This window comes from Alosa alosa, chromosome 23 (assembly GCF_017589495.1).
Source record: "Alosa alosa isolate M-15738 ecotype Scorff River chromosome 23, AALO_Geno_1.1, whole genome shotgun sequence".
In the NCBI taxonomy this organism is placed as follows: Eukaryota; Metazoa; Chordata; class Actinopteri; order Clupeiformes; family Clupeidae; genus Alosa; species Alosa alosa.
In genome coordinates, this window is record NC_063211.1 from 6943003 (window position 1) to 6958597 (window position 15595).

A 15595-nucleotide genomic window follows, 5' to 3' on the forward strand; every position below is an offset into this window, starting at 1 on the left:
GCAATCCAGACCCCTCTCTCTCTCCTCTACTGAGGTGAGGAGCAGGGGAGGCGCAGCGTGGTGAGGCGGAAGGGGGGAGGGGGAGCTTGGCCCTGGCCCGCGTCCCAACCCAAACCCCGGCTGATTGTCTGGGCTGGAGTTTATGGGAGGGTTAGCCACCACTGCGCTGCTGTCCGACGTCACTCCCCAAATGAGCATGTAATGTGAGATGCAACGCTGAGTGGATTAAAACTACACACACACACACACACACACACCACAATCTAATGGTTTGATACCAGGCTAATGAGTTGATGGACTGAGAGCAGCTGATGGAGGGTGGCAGGGTGCTGTTTAGTCATCACTTAGTGGAGCATCTTGTGAACATGTGTTGGAAATGATACTGTAAATGTTGATACTGATAATGCACAAACCACTTCTGATAAATATTTTAATGCTTGAGAGATGACAGCAGTATACACACACTTTAAAATCCCACAGCAGGGTTACACAGACGTTTTAGAGTGCTCATTGCAGGGAATAAAGCAATTACTGAGCAATTTTTGATTGCCAGGCCTTTGCCTTCTCAAATCCGTTGGTTTTCGTTTGATAGTCTCTGATAGCTTGTGTGATCTCCTCCTCAGTGTTCATGACGAACGGACCTACAGATAAAAATAACAACAGTCCATATCAACAGTCCATATCAACACTATCAACACCCACTGCCACACAAAATACTGGTCTAGACATAAAGGTGCAATTGTCGCTAGCTTAGCCACTTTTTAAAGGAACCGTATGTAAGAAAAATATTTCAATTAATCATAAAATGCCCCTGATATGTCACTAGACATTAAGAAATCATGTTCATTTCAAATCACTGACAACAGTAGTCCAGCCAGGATATTGTCATTTAAAAAGGGAAGTTGCAGCCCACAACTGTTGTTGATGTTGTGTTTTGTCATGTCATGTTGTGTTTTGAACTGATGCACCACCCTCCATCTATCTACTAATCACGAAGTCAGTAGTGTTTCGCCATCCGCGTGTGCAACCTCGAGTCAGGGGGGAGGGGGAGGGGATACACCGCTCTTCAGTATTTTGAAAGTGATTGCAGTACCAGTTTTGGCCACAATCTTACATATGGTTCCTTTAAAGTTTAACTCGGTTTTAAACTCGCGTAGACAAATACATCACATGACTTCTTATTCCCCATTGCTGTGTCATCAGCACCTCTGGTTTAATCTGCTACAGTGTTTTAAAGGAACATTTCACTGCTGGGAAGATGAATGTATATTTAAATTGGGTCATTTATGTAGTAGAAATAAGGAGTCATCATTGAAGTCAGTGCCTTCTTGTCCGAGAAAAAGCCAAAAATGTACTTTTGGCTCATATGGATGAAAGCCAACAACTCCCAGAATTCCCTGCCCTTCACTGCTCTTCGCTGCCCTACCAAGCCACTCCCCCAGGAAGTAGCTTAGGCATAAGCTACGAGTACACAGAGGGACTCATTAATGTAACATTTTGGCATTAATAAGGATTCTAAAATTAAAACGATTATTGTTTAAGTTGCACTCAATCATGTGGCCATATATCAAAGGTCCTGTTCTTCATATGGAAGTTTGCAAAAATGGGGTGTCGATTTTGTTCTGCCTCTTTTTTTTGTCAAAGTTCACAAGCCGATAGCGCAAGAACTAAACCAAACCATATAGGAGGCTCACATGTTGCATGCTGGTACATAAATAGGAATAGTATGTAGCAAAATCCTCACGTTTGGTCTGGATGATCCTGCTTGGTCATAGCTGTCCCTCAAATTTGATCAACATTTTATTGGAGTTTTTGGCTAGGCTCTGTTTAGGCCTTCAGAAGACATATTTGTTCTCAACATAGGCTCTTGGTTTATTTTCCTTATTGAGATAAGTACAGTGTAGAAACACTCTCACAAAAAGCAATGAACAAAAAATAAATTCCTTCAGGGTCTGAACAGCAGACCCACAAGTCTGAAAAATCATTTTGGTTCTAATTTTCAGAGCACCCTAACACCTTGTGGGAATATATACATTTTTTTATATTTGTTTCTATATTATCCATGATGACTTGTCTTGACATGCAAATCTTTCTTTTTTATTTTCCACCCTGAACATGGGCAAAATGCACCATTGAGATCAATATGTTTTGGTGGCACTGTGGTAACTCTACATAAAACATTTTAGCCCCATCGTGTCCTTTCACCAAAGGTAATGTAACGTGCATTAGAACCCTGGTATACTCCACACTGCCCAAGCCTTGTTCTGTTTTAGCGGAGTGATTACATCGCTGCCGGTGATTGGGGAGGAGAGCCGATTACGACCGGTGGAGGACTATTACGGGACGGTATTGTGCTATTGGACCACTTGCGGATTGCCGTGCAAGGGACTGCTTGGCTAGGCTGGGCCAACACGGAAGCTGCTAGGCCTGCTCGCTTGTTGCTTGTTGCTTGCAGGATTAGGATTGTGGAACTGCTGTGGGGTACCTGGCGCTGCTGGTGGCTGGTGGCAGTATTGCTGACTGCTGTATTGGCTTGTCTTTTAATTTATTGTATACAGTGTTGTATTCGGTGTACATTTTAACTGTAAATTTATTGTATCAATTGATTTGATCTTATGCCTATTATATTTAATACATTTATAATGATAAGATTGAGCCCCTTTGCCACACTGATTGATTACACTGCCTACTGTCGTTAATCTTAAATAATCAGGTTAAAACCTATATTGCTGTCTGGTTACAGGCAGCCTTACGACTACTACTAATCTGGTGACACTTACTCATAGTCTACCTCAGGGTTGCTTTGCATTGAGGTGACATAGACTTGACGAACTTCTATTCTTTCACACAAACATACGGGTATTTTGGGCCTTTAAGGGCGTTTTTGGGAGATAACCAGGTACGCCATGTTTTTGGAGGTGCAAACACGCTGCATTGCCTTTGAGATCACATAGTAAGGAGCTGCCTCAAGGGTTATAAAAGTATTTTCTCGTGTTTAGTTGTAAAATGAAGGCACAGTTGTTATAGCCAGCGTCTGGCTCCTTGGCTATCAATTTGGTAACGATAACGATAAAGCAATTTGACGTCTTTAGAACACTACACATATCGGAGGTGTCAAATGTTGAGTTACTCCAGTCTAGATTTTTTGACGTTAATCACTCCTATGATGTATTGCTATTGTCTATCTAAAGTAAAATGCCTGTTTTGAAGTTAACTGATGGTTAAATAACCAAAAATCCAATTGTTTGCACCTCCAAATGGGAGGTGACGTACGTCTGTGACGCGATTGTGTGAAAGAATGGTACGGAAATTCCTTACTGCAGAAATCGCAGAGAACATGTTCTTGATTGAAATTAACATATTATTTGACAGCCCTTATTAAAACATTTAAATTATTACAGCAAATGGCAACAGTGGTATAAGCGGAATAATGGACCCCATGGCGTTCGGTTCACAGAAAGAAATGCACTTATGAAAAAGCGTAAAAGCCCCTCCACGGGCGCGTCAGGGCCGTTTTACCACCTGAAACGTGCATTTCTTTCTGTGAACTGAACGCTGTGTCGTCCATTATCCTTTACTTATTGCATCGTCACTTAATAACCAAACAGGCCCAAACAGTTCCCATGAATACAACAACACTAGGCTGAGTGTTAAGTTAAAGGCACTACCATGTTGAACCACTGGTTCATGGATGGGTTCTCCAGCAATCAGTATAAAATGGGAGTCCTCTGTTGCCTGTGGGAAAGGGAGACATGTCTGATGTGTATTGTTCTCTTCTCTTATAAAACAGAAATGGGAGGAAATATGCAGACCAAGCTGTACTTTTACAGCTGAAACATTTTTGTTTTTTATGTTTAACGTATAATTGTTTATACATTTTAGAACAATCCATATCCTGCTGTTAAAGTAAACTGGATTGTTAAGCACCTTATTCTCTACTTGAATGAAATCTCCATCTTCAAGTACCGCTGTGTGATGGGGGTCTATTCGCCGCTGGTCTACAGTTGGACCTGAAAACAAGCACATCACATTGTAAAATGAGTGCTGATACAAAGTCAAATAGCCCGTCCACCTTACGCCAGTACTTGAGTCTCTATCCATTGTATGTGAAGAGCTCTTTTCCAAAATGCTATATTTTAAAAACATGAATAAGTCATCTTCTTTAATTGTGCATTTCAGCTAATATCAATAAAATTGTTGTTTTGATTGAGTAAAGATAAATCGAATAACAATACAGTTTCACTGAAAATTCATTTTATATATATATATATATATCATTTTGGAAAAGAGCTCCCCTTTGAATACCATTCTGATTATTGTTAACTGCTGGCCACCGATGATGTGAAAACCACAGTTCACTTCAAAATACAATCACAACAAACAAGCGGTAGATAATGTTTGCCGTCTTCCTCAAACGGTCTCCAGACTTTCTGTGCCCAGTGTAACACAAACGCCTGAACGCTCCAGCTTTGTTGTGCTGGCTGCTCTGTTTATGGGGTTCAGCTGCTGTTGCGCTTATGCAAGGCCATATTATGTTAATACAGCGACTTCTTAATTTAAAGCTGGCGTCATTTCCATGGAAACGCTTTCCCTTTTGAGGCATCTGAAAACAATTAGGCCCCCATGCCCAAATTCTGAAGAATCATATAGAAAAGTCTACTAAACAAGTCTACTAAAGCATTAGAGCTTTATTAGAGCTCCTTGATAGGAAAACAATTCACAACCAGCAAGATGATGGGAAGGGAAGGTAATGGTGAATATGTCAGAATAACATGTTGACATAAACTCTCAAATGGAGACAGACCCAGAATGTCCAGACAAACAGACAATGCTTGTTGTTATGCCAGGCGAGAAGAGAAGGGATCATGACAGTGCAGACTGACATCGCAGCTCGTTTCCCTCAGATATTTGATTCATTTAGGCCAGACCAGAATGTTACAATGTTGGGATCAGGGACTTTTTCAGCTCTGAAAAGAACGCAACTTCTGGGGAACAAGACTAAACAGGATGGCACACAACCAGCCCAGCTGACCACAGTCAACACCAACATCCAGTGTGTTTTCATACCCACCATAGAGTGTGCTTACATTAACAAACACTACATGCAGAAACACTGCTATGGCCATTAGAAAACAGTAAAGTGTTAGATGCAGCTCAAATGGAGGACAGATTCTCAGCTCTTTAGAGGCTAATGCTAGTCCCTTTTTTTGAAAGTGGGTTTTTTCCAACCATTTTAAACCTGGAAATAATCAAATAGTGACCATAAATTAAAACATCAAGGGTTTGGCTTTTCCAAAGCTGGGGAGTAGCCATTGGCCTGAGATCACAAAGAGGCTTCAACTTTAATGTCAGATTTCCAACAGAGGGAGAAGAAGCAAGTAAAATAATCAAATAAAGACACCTGCTAATTCCACTGTGAAATGTTAACTAAAGTATTCCATGTTGGCTGACAGAGAACAAGGCCTTTGTAGTTGTGAAAGAAAAAGACGCAAACCAGCAAATGACCTCCCCAACTGCAACACTCACCAACACACACTGACCCTGCGAGGGTGTAGATAAAGGCTGTCCATCCTAAAAGAAACATTGAGAAAAACATATTTTAATCACATTGATATCTTAATCCCAGACCCCACAGAACTATACTGTACTACAGTGCATCATCCTTAAAATCACATTGATATCTTAATCCCAGACCCCAGAGAACTATACTACAGTGCATCATCCTTAAGAAACCCTTGACATTTTCCGTGACCAATGCACACTGATTGTGGCCAACCAAACTATCAATACAGATATTTATAATGTAATTCCCTTTGCAAAGTGGACGCCTTCTGTTGCTTCTGGGGAAGTGACCTTTACGATGCTGTGATGTAACAGGATGAATCAATTGCGTGTGTCCAAGCACACACCGGCTTTTTTGTGAGGATTTATGACTTGCAATGTGACATTAGACCACAGCCAAGCTCAAATCTCTGGCCCTCTCAGCCAGTGAATGCATGACCCCATTCATCACTATTCTGAGGCAGAGCTTTGGGCATCACATAGTTTACAGATGCCATTATGTAATATTCTTTGACCCTTGATTCTTTGATCATTTTGTATATATTGAATATATTTCAAAAAGAAGATTAACAGTACAAAAGTTAAAGTATGGTATGCAGTGATGATTTCATGCAGTTGATGATTGGGATAACCTGATGAATGGGTACTGGCTACGTCATCAGGAGGCCACACGTTATTTCTACTGTACTTTCATTGCTGTACAAGAGTTGGAAATGTCATATAAAATTACAAAAGAGAGCGTGTGATGGGGAGTGGATGGAGATCTGGTTTATCCATCTGGTTTATCCATGCACATTTACAACTGAGAGAGGGCATGGCTTATCCATGCACATTTACAACTGAGAGAGAGCATGGCTTATCCATGCACATTTACAGTTGAGAGAGAGCATGACTTATCCATGCACATTTACAGCTGAGAGAGAGCATGATTTATCCATGTACATTTACAGCTGGAAATCTTTGTGCAGTGAAAAACTTCAGACTTCCTGTGCACTGTTATGAAGATTCATGAGCTTCCTTGCCCTGACACAGTCCCATATTAGGCCAATGCAGGAAGAAGAGTGCAACTACAAGAGCTTTATGACCAAACAGGGACTTTGATATTTTGACAGTATTTTATAAGTGCAAAAAAAATGACCAAAGTTTCAATACATCCGGTGTCTTTGTGGACCATGACGGACCGCTATGAAGCACCTGATTGCGCAGCCCAAACTGGATGATGTGTGTGTATTCACTTTATACTAGATAGATAGATAGATAGATAGATAGATAGATAGATAGATAGATAGATACTTTATTGATCCCCAAGGGGAAATTCAAGGGGATTCACATTGATTTGAGATATCCTGGCAAAAGTGATCATTACTGGGATAGCAACGGAGGACTTGGGAACATATCAAATGTATAGCAAGTCCTTGTTGCCTAGTTAACAACAACATGGAGGGCCCTAATTTAAATTGATGGCAAAGTGCAAAGTCTGTCAACAAGGAGCATATCCACATAGTGGGTGATTAATAAAAAAAAGAGTTGAAAGCAAAGGATACTGTTAAAAATCTTGGTGTATTAATTTACAGTGATCTAAATTTCAAAAGCCACATGAAAGCGATAACTAAATCAGCTTTTTACCACCTCAAAAATATAAAACTTAGAGGGCTGATGTCAAAAGATGATTTAGAAAAACTCATTCATGCATTTATCTCCAGCAGGGTTGATTACTGCAACAGACTTTTCACAGGCCTTCCTAAGAAGACTATCAAACAGCTTTAGGTGATACAAAATGCAGCAGCTAGGGTTCTCACAAAAACTAAAAGAACTGACCACATTACTCCAATTCTTAAGTCCCTGCACTGGCTTCCAGTAAGTCACAGAATTGACTTTAAACCAACTTTCGGATGACATTGAAAAGACCCCAACTGTAGCCAGTTTAAAATCTAGACTTAAGACCAAACTGTTCTCAGCTGCTTTCTGCTCACTGAGTTATAATTTCTGAATTTGTCTTGAAAATTATTGTGTGTCTTGTGTCTACCTTGACTTGACTTGACTTGACTTAAACTATAGCTATGATGTGGCATATGGCAGCACTGAGCTGATTTATCTGTGTGTGTACTTCGGATTTTGCTAAGGTATGAAATGATCTTAAGACTTAAGACTTTGCTCTTTGGCGAGTCATTTAAATGAGTGTCTGGAGTGTGATTGGTCTTACCTGTGGGTATTGGCTGCACATGCTGCGCGCCTTGCTTTAGCTTGAAATCAAGATAGATGGTGGGCGTGCGCGTGTAGACCTTGGACTGAAAATGGAAAGAGCACAGGGGAGAACGAGAGAGAGAGAGAGAGAGAGAGAGAGAGAGAGAGAGAGAGAAAGGGAGGAGAGACGGAGGTGAAAAAGAGGCGATGCAGCAGGACGAGTTGGCGTTCATACTCGCATAGCCGCCCTTCTACACTACACGCCTCTCTCTTCCCCACCAGATACGCAGCGACACTTCAGTCATCGCAAGGCCTCGCCAACCCCCATCTCTCATGGTCAGGAAGAGCTGTGAGACAGTCCAGCTGCAGCATGCCGATCTGCACAGCGACAGCCAGCGTTGGTTGTGAGGAAAGCACTGCCTGCCTGGCCTACATCACACCCTATGGTCTTCATTAGGATGCCACGGACTGCCCTAAAGTAACCCAATCCAACCCTTTTGACATTAAAGGGAAAACAGCTCGCCGCCTAACTAAACAGGAGACGAAAGGCATCGTCTCCGGAGAAGTCTGCTCCTCATTTCCTGCGTTTATCTAGCCAGACAGGCGCGAGAGGACGTAGTAGTGGGCGTCATTTATGTGGTTGATCCAAATGTCAAAGCATAAATCAGATGGTTTTGGGTTCCCTGGAATATTACAGCAAGCCTGTCTGAAAGAGAGACTGTAGACTAGTTCTAATGATAGATAGATAGATAGATAGATAGATAGATAGATACTTTATTGATCCCCAAGGGGAAATTCAGGAATGCACCAAACATTACTCTAGTACACTGTAAGCCATGACACACCTGCAAGTAGATGCACCTGCAAGTAGGGACTTGATGAACTGTGTAATAATTCTGAATCCTCTCAAAAACAACAGTACTGTGAGGGACCCTGATCGATATACATGGATGGTGGTATGTAGAAGTAATTACCTGTAAATGTTTTTTTTTTCAAAATTGACATTACAATTTCACTATTTGTAACAATACAATCATGGGCATACAACAGGAGTCACTGATATTAGAACTGAGTTTGCTGTAAACTCCCTATTCCCAGTACACTGTAAACGCACCTTCGCTCCCAGAGCCTCCCCTGAGATGACGGCCACTGTGACGCCATCTCTGCTGGGCCTGAGAATGTCACATGCTTTCAACTCCTGGTACTGCGGCTCCACCATCTTGTGGTCCCTCTTTAGATTCACCCAGAGTTGAAGGCCGTGGATGGGCTCTTCGGATATGGGCATCTCGGCATGGACCACCCCTCGCCCAGCGGTCATCCACTGCAAAGGGCACACACAAACACATAGCAGGGTGGCTTAGTGCACATATTCAACAATAACGTTACCGGGTGGATGAAAGCACCAAACTTTACATGAGACTTCTTTAGGACCTACTGAATGAGTTCAGCCTGGGAGCCCGACAGAGATTTTGAAATTTCCCACCAGAGCACAAAAACACATTTGATCAAAAGGCGATCACTACAGGTGAATAGGACACAAATGTTAACTAATAGATATCACCATGAAACTTGCTCAGTTGTTTACTCACATAAACACAAATATATTTTGTATTTTTATTGTAGGGTTATAAAGCATTTATAAAGCCTTGTGATTACTGACATAGTATATATATATACATATCCATGACTTCACACATAACGTATTATGTGATACTATCTACAACTTGAAGTTTCACAGAATATTATTAACCTTCTTTGATCTCTTGATAATAGCAATGATGAGGTTAAAAAATCTTTATATAGCATTGTAGGCTATAAGAGCATTTTCACATATAGTTCCTTTTAAAAGAACCGAACTCAGTCCACTAACAGGGGACCAGAAAGAAGACCAAAACGAAAGAGAACAAAACAAAAGGGACATTTTATATTCACATTGTAACTTCATTTGGAAGAGGATTCAGATCTCTTTCTGGTGCACTTCAGCTCTGATGGGGCCTCAGTTTTCTTCATGTTCACACTATACCACCTAACTGTTGCTATGTCCAATCTTAGCTCACATCCAAAATGACAAGTGAACAGCAGCCCGTTAACTGCGTTGTGCAGTCTCTCGTATATGTTTGCAATACAAGTTCGACAAAGAGAAAATAGCCTAGCACATCATGGAAAAGGGTGAGCAATACAATCCAAAGTTCGCTGATTTCTACATTGTTAGTTACAAATAGCTTTAATGAAAAGATATTCAGCCTAACCTTAACTCTAGAACCCACTTGTTTGGCTGTAGCAAATTGAACATTACAAATGGCTGTAGGCCTATCATGAGCCTAATGATAATAGTTTATTTTAGGCTATACAATAAATGACATGCCTTCTGTTTTGGCAATGGCAAGTCAAGTATCAACAGTTCACGCCACGCACCCAGTCTGAAACAGCCCTAAGTCTTGAGTGCAGTCACAACTATGTGTGATTGGTAATATAGGCTTATGTCAACCATGACAAGGCATTATGAATACTTCATTCCCCCAAAAGTGTTAATAGTGCATTACAGATACAGACTTGTAATATGTAATAACATATAAGTAATATGTTTTTACGCTTTATGCTTTTTATCATTCCATATCAGAAATACATTTTTTGGGACAAATGGGAACACAGCAATGAAGGCTGGTTTATGAAAGTGCTACTGAATATAATTTATGTCTTCAGCATTGTTTCACAATGTAGGAAATGGTCAAAATAAAAGAAACCCTAAGTATGGACTAAGGAATCAGAGTCATGGATGCCTGTTTGTTTAACAGAGAGAGAAGAAGATCTGATCCCATTCTTTTGGGACTGTTCCCCTTGCAATATGGCAAAGCAATGTTGACTTGGAGAAAACAAAGATTTGGCTGCTTACTTGGAGCTGCAATATTAGACCTCATGCAGAACACCATGCCAAAGCAAAAGGTCTAAAGACAAAGGCAATATGTCCTCACTCAACTGGTAAGTGTGCACCAATCAGATTTTTTTCATTCTGGATACTAACACTAAGAAACCACGTATGCATAGCGGTAAGAACCCTAGAACTGCTATGTAGTGGATCTAAACTGCTGGCTCTTTTACCCCTCGCCATGCTATGCTAGTTGTCCTGTTAGCAAAAGCACTGTTGACGCGTCACCAACATTTAATCCAGCCATTGATAACCAGCCCCCAAGCCCCATTGTCACCATCACGTTGTCCTGCTATTTGAGTCAGTATCAAATAATGAGGTGTAGCCATCAAGGTTGACCCTGATATGAATATTCAGGGTCAAATACTTTACTTTATTAATGTGTTTATAATACCTTATGGACCCTGGGTTCATAGACAGTGTTACCAAAAATTCTCTCTAACTTTTTGAGCAATGTTGCTGAGCAACCAGTTCCATTCATTCTGATTGCATGATCATGACAATTTTCCTACTGATGATTAAAGTTCTCCAGCAAATAAATTTGTTGCCCAGTCTCAACTGGAACATGCCAGAACTACAATAATGAGGAACAGTGCCCAGCAACATTGCTCAAAAAGTTGCCTCATATATCATCAGCTTTATGGAAAGATGTGAAATTTTGTTCCACCAAGCCACCTCACTAACATAGCCAGGTACACATAAAACACAAACAGACACAGGCATCTTTCAAAGGCTAATTACTGTAAGCCCTGTTCAATTGGAGTCCTCTGTAAAATAATTACGTTGCACATAAAACTACACAGAGATGCCGTAACTTGAGCAATTGTGCTGGACCCCTAACCATAAGGACAACAAAAGCAAAGTAACTCCTTCATTTACACATTTCTGAGAGAGTGCAACTCACAGGGCACAATGAATCACTACAACGTAATAGCCCTGCGAGTCTCATGTCTCCCCCACTCCTTGTACTTAATGGAAATTTCCACCCTCTTCTCTACAGGCTGAGAGGCATCACAGGGAGCCCGCCTTCGCTAGGCGCAGTCGCTAGGGTAACCGAAGAAGAAGCCAGGGCCTTGTCAGCAGGTTTTTACACCCTGTTTCATCGGCCCTGTCCAGTCAGGGCCAGATTTTTGCGTGTGTGTGCGAGAGGGAACCCACCAGCCTCGGGGTAGTGCAGTGGCAATGGGGCAGAGGACTACAGACGTCTAGAGCCCATAAAAACCTCCCCTCATTGACCAGGGACAAGGGAAAACAGCTTTACAACAGTGAAAACACAGGAAATAGCCAGCAGACATGATCTCTCATTAAGTCTAGCTGCTTGTATGAGTGTGTGGGTGCATGTGTGTGTGTGTGTGAGAGAGCCTCGAGTGGATGCACTTTTTTTCACTTGAGAGGTTGAAGTAGGTCACACCTGGAGGTCACCTGCACTAAGTTGTGGGAGTCCAGTGCCTGACACATGACACACCTGGAGGTCACCTGCACTAAGATGTTGAAGTCGAACGCCGGACACATGACACACACCTAGAGGTCACCTGCAGTAAGATGTGGAAGTCCAGCGCCTGACACATGACACACACCTGGAGGTCACCTGCACTAAGATGTGGGAGTCCAGCGCCTGACACATGACACACACCTGGAGGTCACCTGCACTAAGATGTTGAAGTCGAACGCCAGACACATGACACACACCTGGAGGTCACCTGCAGTAAGATGTGGGAGTCCAGCGCCTGACACATGACACACACCTGGAGGTCACCTGCAGTAAGATGTTGAAGTCGAACGCCGGACACATGACACACACCTGGAGGTCACCTGCACTAAGATGTGGGAGTCGAACCCCTGACACACACCTGGAGGTCACCTGCACTAAGATGTGGGAGTCCAGCGCCTGACACATGACACACACCTGGAGGTCACCTGCAGTAAGATGTGGGAATCCAGCGCCTGACACATGACACATACCTGGAGGTCACCTGCACTAAGATGTGGGAGTCCAGCGCCTGACACATGACACATACCTGGAGGTCACCTGCACCAACATATGGGAGTCCAGCGCCTGACACATGACACATACCTGGAGGTCACCTGCACCAAGATGTGGGAGTCCAGCGCCTGACACATGACACATACCTGGAGGTCACCTGCACCAAGATGTGGGAGTCCAGCGCCTGACACATGACACATACCTGGAGGTCACCTGCCTCCAGTTTCCCATAGTGGCCACAGAAGTCCTCATGCGCTGAAGTGCCGTTCAGGAGATAAGTGACCTGCACACAAATCAGGACAATGAATCATGTGGTCCAAGCCTTAGCCTGAGAAATGAAATTACAAATGTGACTGAATGACAAGATTTCTAAGAAAGAAATAATTTCCTTATTCCCTTATATTATTATAATATTATAATTAATTAATAATGTACTGTCCTCAACACAAAAGGACAAAACAAATAAATACAAATAAAACTGAAACATGAAATAGCAAGAAACATTTTGAAGAGAGGCTCACAAAAGGCGCCCCCCGTCCAGACATAAGTCAGCTCCATATACGTATGCTATCTGGGTGAAAGGGCAGAGTATATCTAAAAGCTGGGGGACAAACAGGACATGATGTCATAGCTGGAGAAGGCACGTATGGAACATAAAGTACTTTAGCAACATGTGTAAGTTAAATATGTAATGGACCTAACATACGCGTTTCACTAAATACCCAAACACATGTCCTCAACTCCAACTCTCTCTCAAAGGGCTATCATAGTGCAAAAACAGCAGAACCTCAGCCATCTGGGGTCTGGAGAGGCAAAGGCTAAATCTACGAGTGGTAGTTAGTCCCCTCTGTATGACGGAGCTTCTACTTTTGAGGTTTATCACATGAAACTTTGCACTTTCATGGTGGACCTTGCTTTAGAGGACCAAGGCCAGATGACCGCACCAAAAAGTCACATGTTCTCTCCCACGCAGAAGAGACACTTGACAGGAAGAAGACAGTGAGGGAGGTCAGAGGTCAACATCTGTCTCTGGCCAGCCAGCCGCTCTCCAGCTGGGAGGAGTCTGTGATCTCCCAGTGCAGCTGTGATCTCAGCGTCATGTGACCACAAGCAAACACACCTGTGACACTGCATTTTGGGAAGTCTGGCACGGGCCACGGGCTTCTTTCTCTCTCACACACACACTCTTCCTTTCTTTTTTCTTTTGGGTCATTCCACGTCAATTCAACCAGGGCCCACACACTTAGGTCTCAAAAAATTGTGAAAAAAATACCAGGTGTACCTATGTTACCCAGGAGACACACTGTAACATTACTTTTATGTAAAATCAATACTTTCCTAGATACAGCCAGTTTTATGGGGGGAGGGGGGTGTTGATTTTGTTTGGCCTCTTTTTTTTGTCAAAGTTCAAAAGCCCATAGCGCAATAACTAAACCATGTAGGAGGCTAAAATTTTGCATGCTGGTACATAAATAGGAATAGTATGTAGCAAAATCGTCACGTTTGGTCTGAATGATCCTGCATGGTCATAGCCGTCTCTCAAATTTGATAAAAATTTTATTGGAGTTTTTGGCTGGGCTCTGGTAAAAGACCTAAGTGCGTGGGCCCTGGTTGACGTGGAATGACCCTTTTGGCACTGCTCTCCCATTGTTAAAACATTAGAATCTCCTGACATAAATACAAACGTAGGCTATGCTATTCAATTTGATATAGGTCAGAGGTGAATGACAATGCCATGTGAGTGAGAAGATGCTATTTCAGTAGTATTCCTCAAGATACAACAGTGTTTAATGTCATATCTTAACCTTTCATGTCATATCATAACCTTTTATATTTTAAAGGTTAAACAATTCAGAAATTGATGACTGCATAGATTTGTTAAGTGAAAGCAGTTGGTTCTTGATGAGAAACTCTCTCTCTTGCTCTCTCTGTCCCTCTCTCTCTCTCTCTCTTACATGACAGTAGTCAGGGCACCTCTATGCATTTATAGTCACAATTTATTATGATGAAGGAGAATTTCATTAAGAAGTAGGCCTAGTCAGTAAGACTGGACGTGTCATGTGAGATCTGCTATTGTATGAGGTCGACAATCCTCGCATTTTGTTTTACAGAGCTGATCACTTGTGCCCTCCGCTGGCAGTAACAGAAACTGTAATGCTTTGCGCTTGACATTAGCACTTCTGAAAAAAGGACAGGGGCAAGTTGGTGAGATGCTAGTAGAAACCGAAGTCTTACGGTTTCGAATCCTCTGTGTGGATGATCGGGAAAACCGGCAGGTTTGCTTACACGGAATTCATCTAACATCAGAAAGGGGTCTAAATTCTTAAGCTGTGAAGAGAAAACATGTTTGTCATGACTGTTACTAACTTGCGAATATATTATGTTATTGCTTCAATTATATCAAAACCAAAATAGAAAACACAAATGAATTTGGCTGTCTGGGCAACTTACATCCTTTCTCCCGACACTCCTGCGCACACGAGCGCCTACACCCTCAGCCTGCTCCACACTGAGGACGGTTTTAACGACTCTTCTTACATTCATCTTGCTTATTAGCCTTGATACTCCAAGCCTATTCTATCCTGTTCGTATTGATAAAAGTGACAGCTAAATTCTGAAATACACCTGTTACCGGATATAGCTTAACTCCAGCTGTTGCTGTAAAAACGCTGCGTCATACGGTCGCTTAACCTGACATACCTCTCTGTTGTCACATGTTTTGTGTGTTGCGCGGCTGCACTCTGGGGTATTACATGGGGCGGATTTGACGCTGGTCTTCTGTGTCCATACCAGTTTGGTATGAAATGTACCAAGATCAAGTCACGAAGAGTAGAAGATTCCCATTGTTAGCCGCAACATTTTTTTTTATTTGAAATGTGGGTTAGGCCATTACCAGTGTCAAGAACCAAACCAGGAAACACAGGACGAAAAAAGTCAAC

At 42.2% G+C, this 15595-nt stretch overlaps 1 protein-coding gene across 1 annotated transcript; it reads right to left on the bottom strand.

The window, feature by feature from the left end:
- Positions 1 to 416: 416 nt before the first annotated feature.
- On the bottom strand, positions 417 to 15384 carry pir (pirin). Its single transcript, XM_048234212.1, has 9 exons — positions 15108 to 15384; positions 14892 to 14984; positions 12859 to 12939; positions 8861 to 9067; positions 7766 to 7850; positions 5527 to 5571; positions 3928 to 4010; positions 3669 to 3735; positions 417 to 641 (listed from the first exon to the last, which is right to left on the bottom strand). Exons 1-9 carry the CDS (start codon positions 15198 to 15200, stop codon positions 529 to 531), a joined length of 867 nt encoding a protein of 288 aa, XP_048090169.1. The 5' UTR covers positions 15201 to 15384; the 3' UTR covers positions 417 to 528.
- Positions 15385 to 15595: the final 211 nt, after the last annotated feature.

Coding starts and splice junctions, on each gene's coding strand:
- pir (XM_048234212.1), bottom strand. CDS start 15,200: ATGAATGTAAGAAGAGTCGTTAAAACCGTCCTCAGTGTGGAGCAGGCT. Junction 12,940..14,891: donor CACACAGAGGATTCGAAACC/GTAAGACTTCGG, acceptor ATTTGTGTGCAG/GTCACTTATCTCCTGAACGG. Junction 4,011..5,526: donor CGCAGGGTCAGTGTGTGTTG/GTGAGTGTTGCA, acceptor GCTTGTTTTCAG/GTCCAACTGTAGACCAGCGG.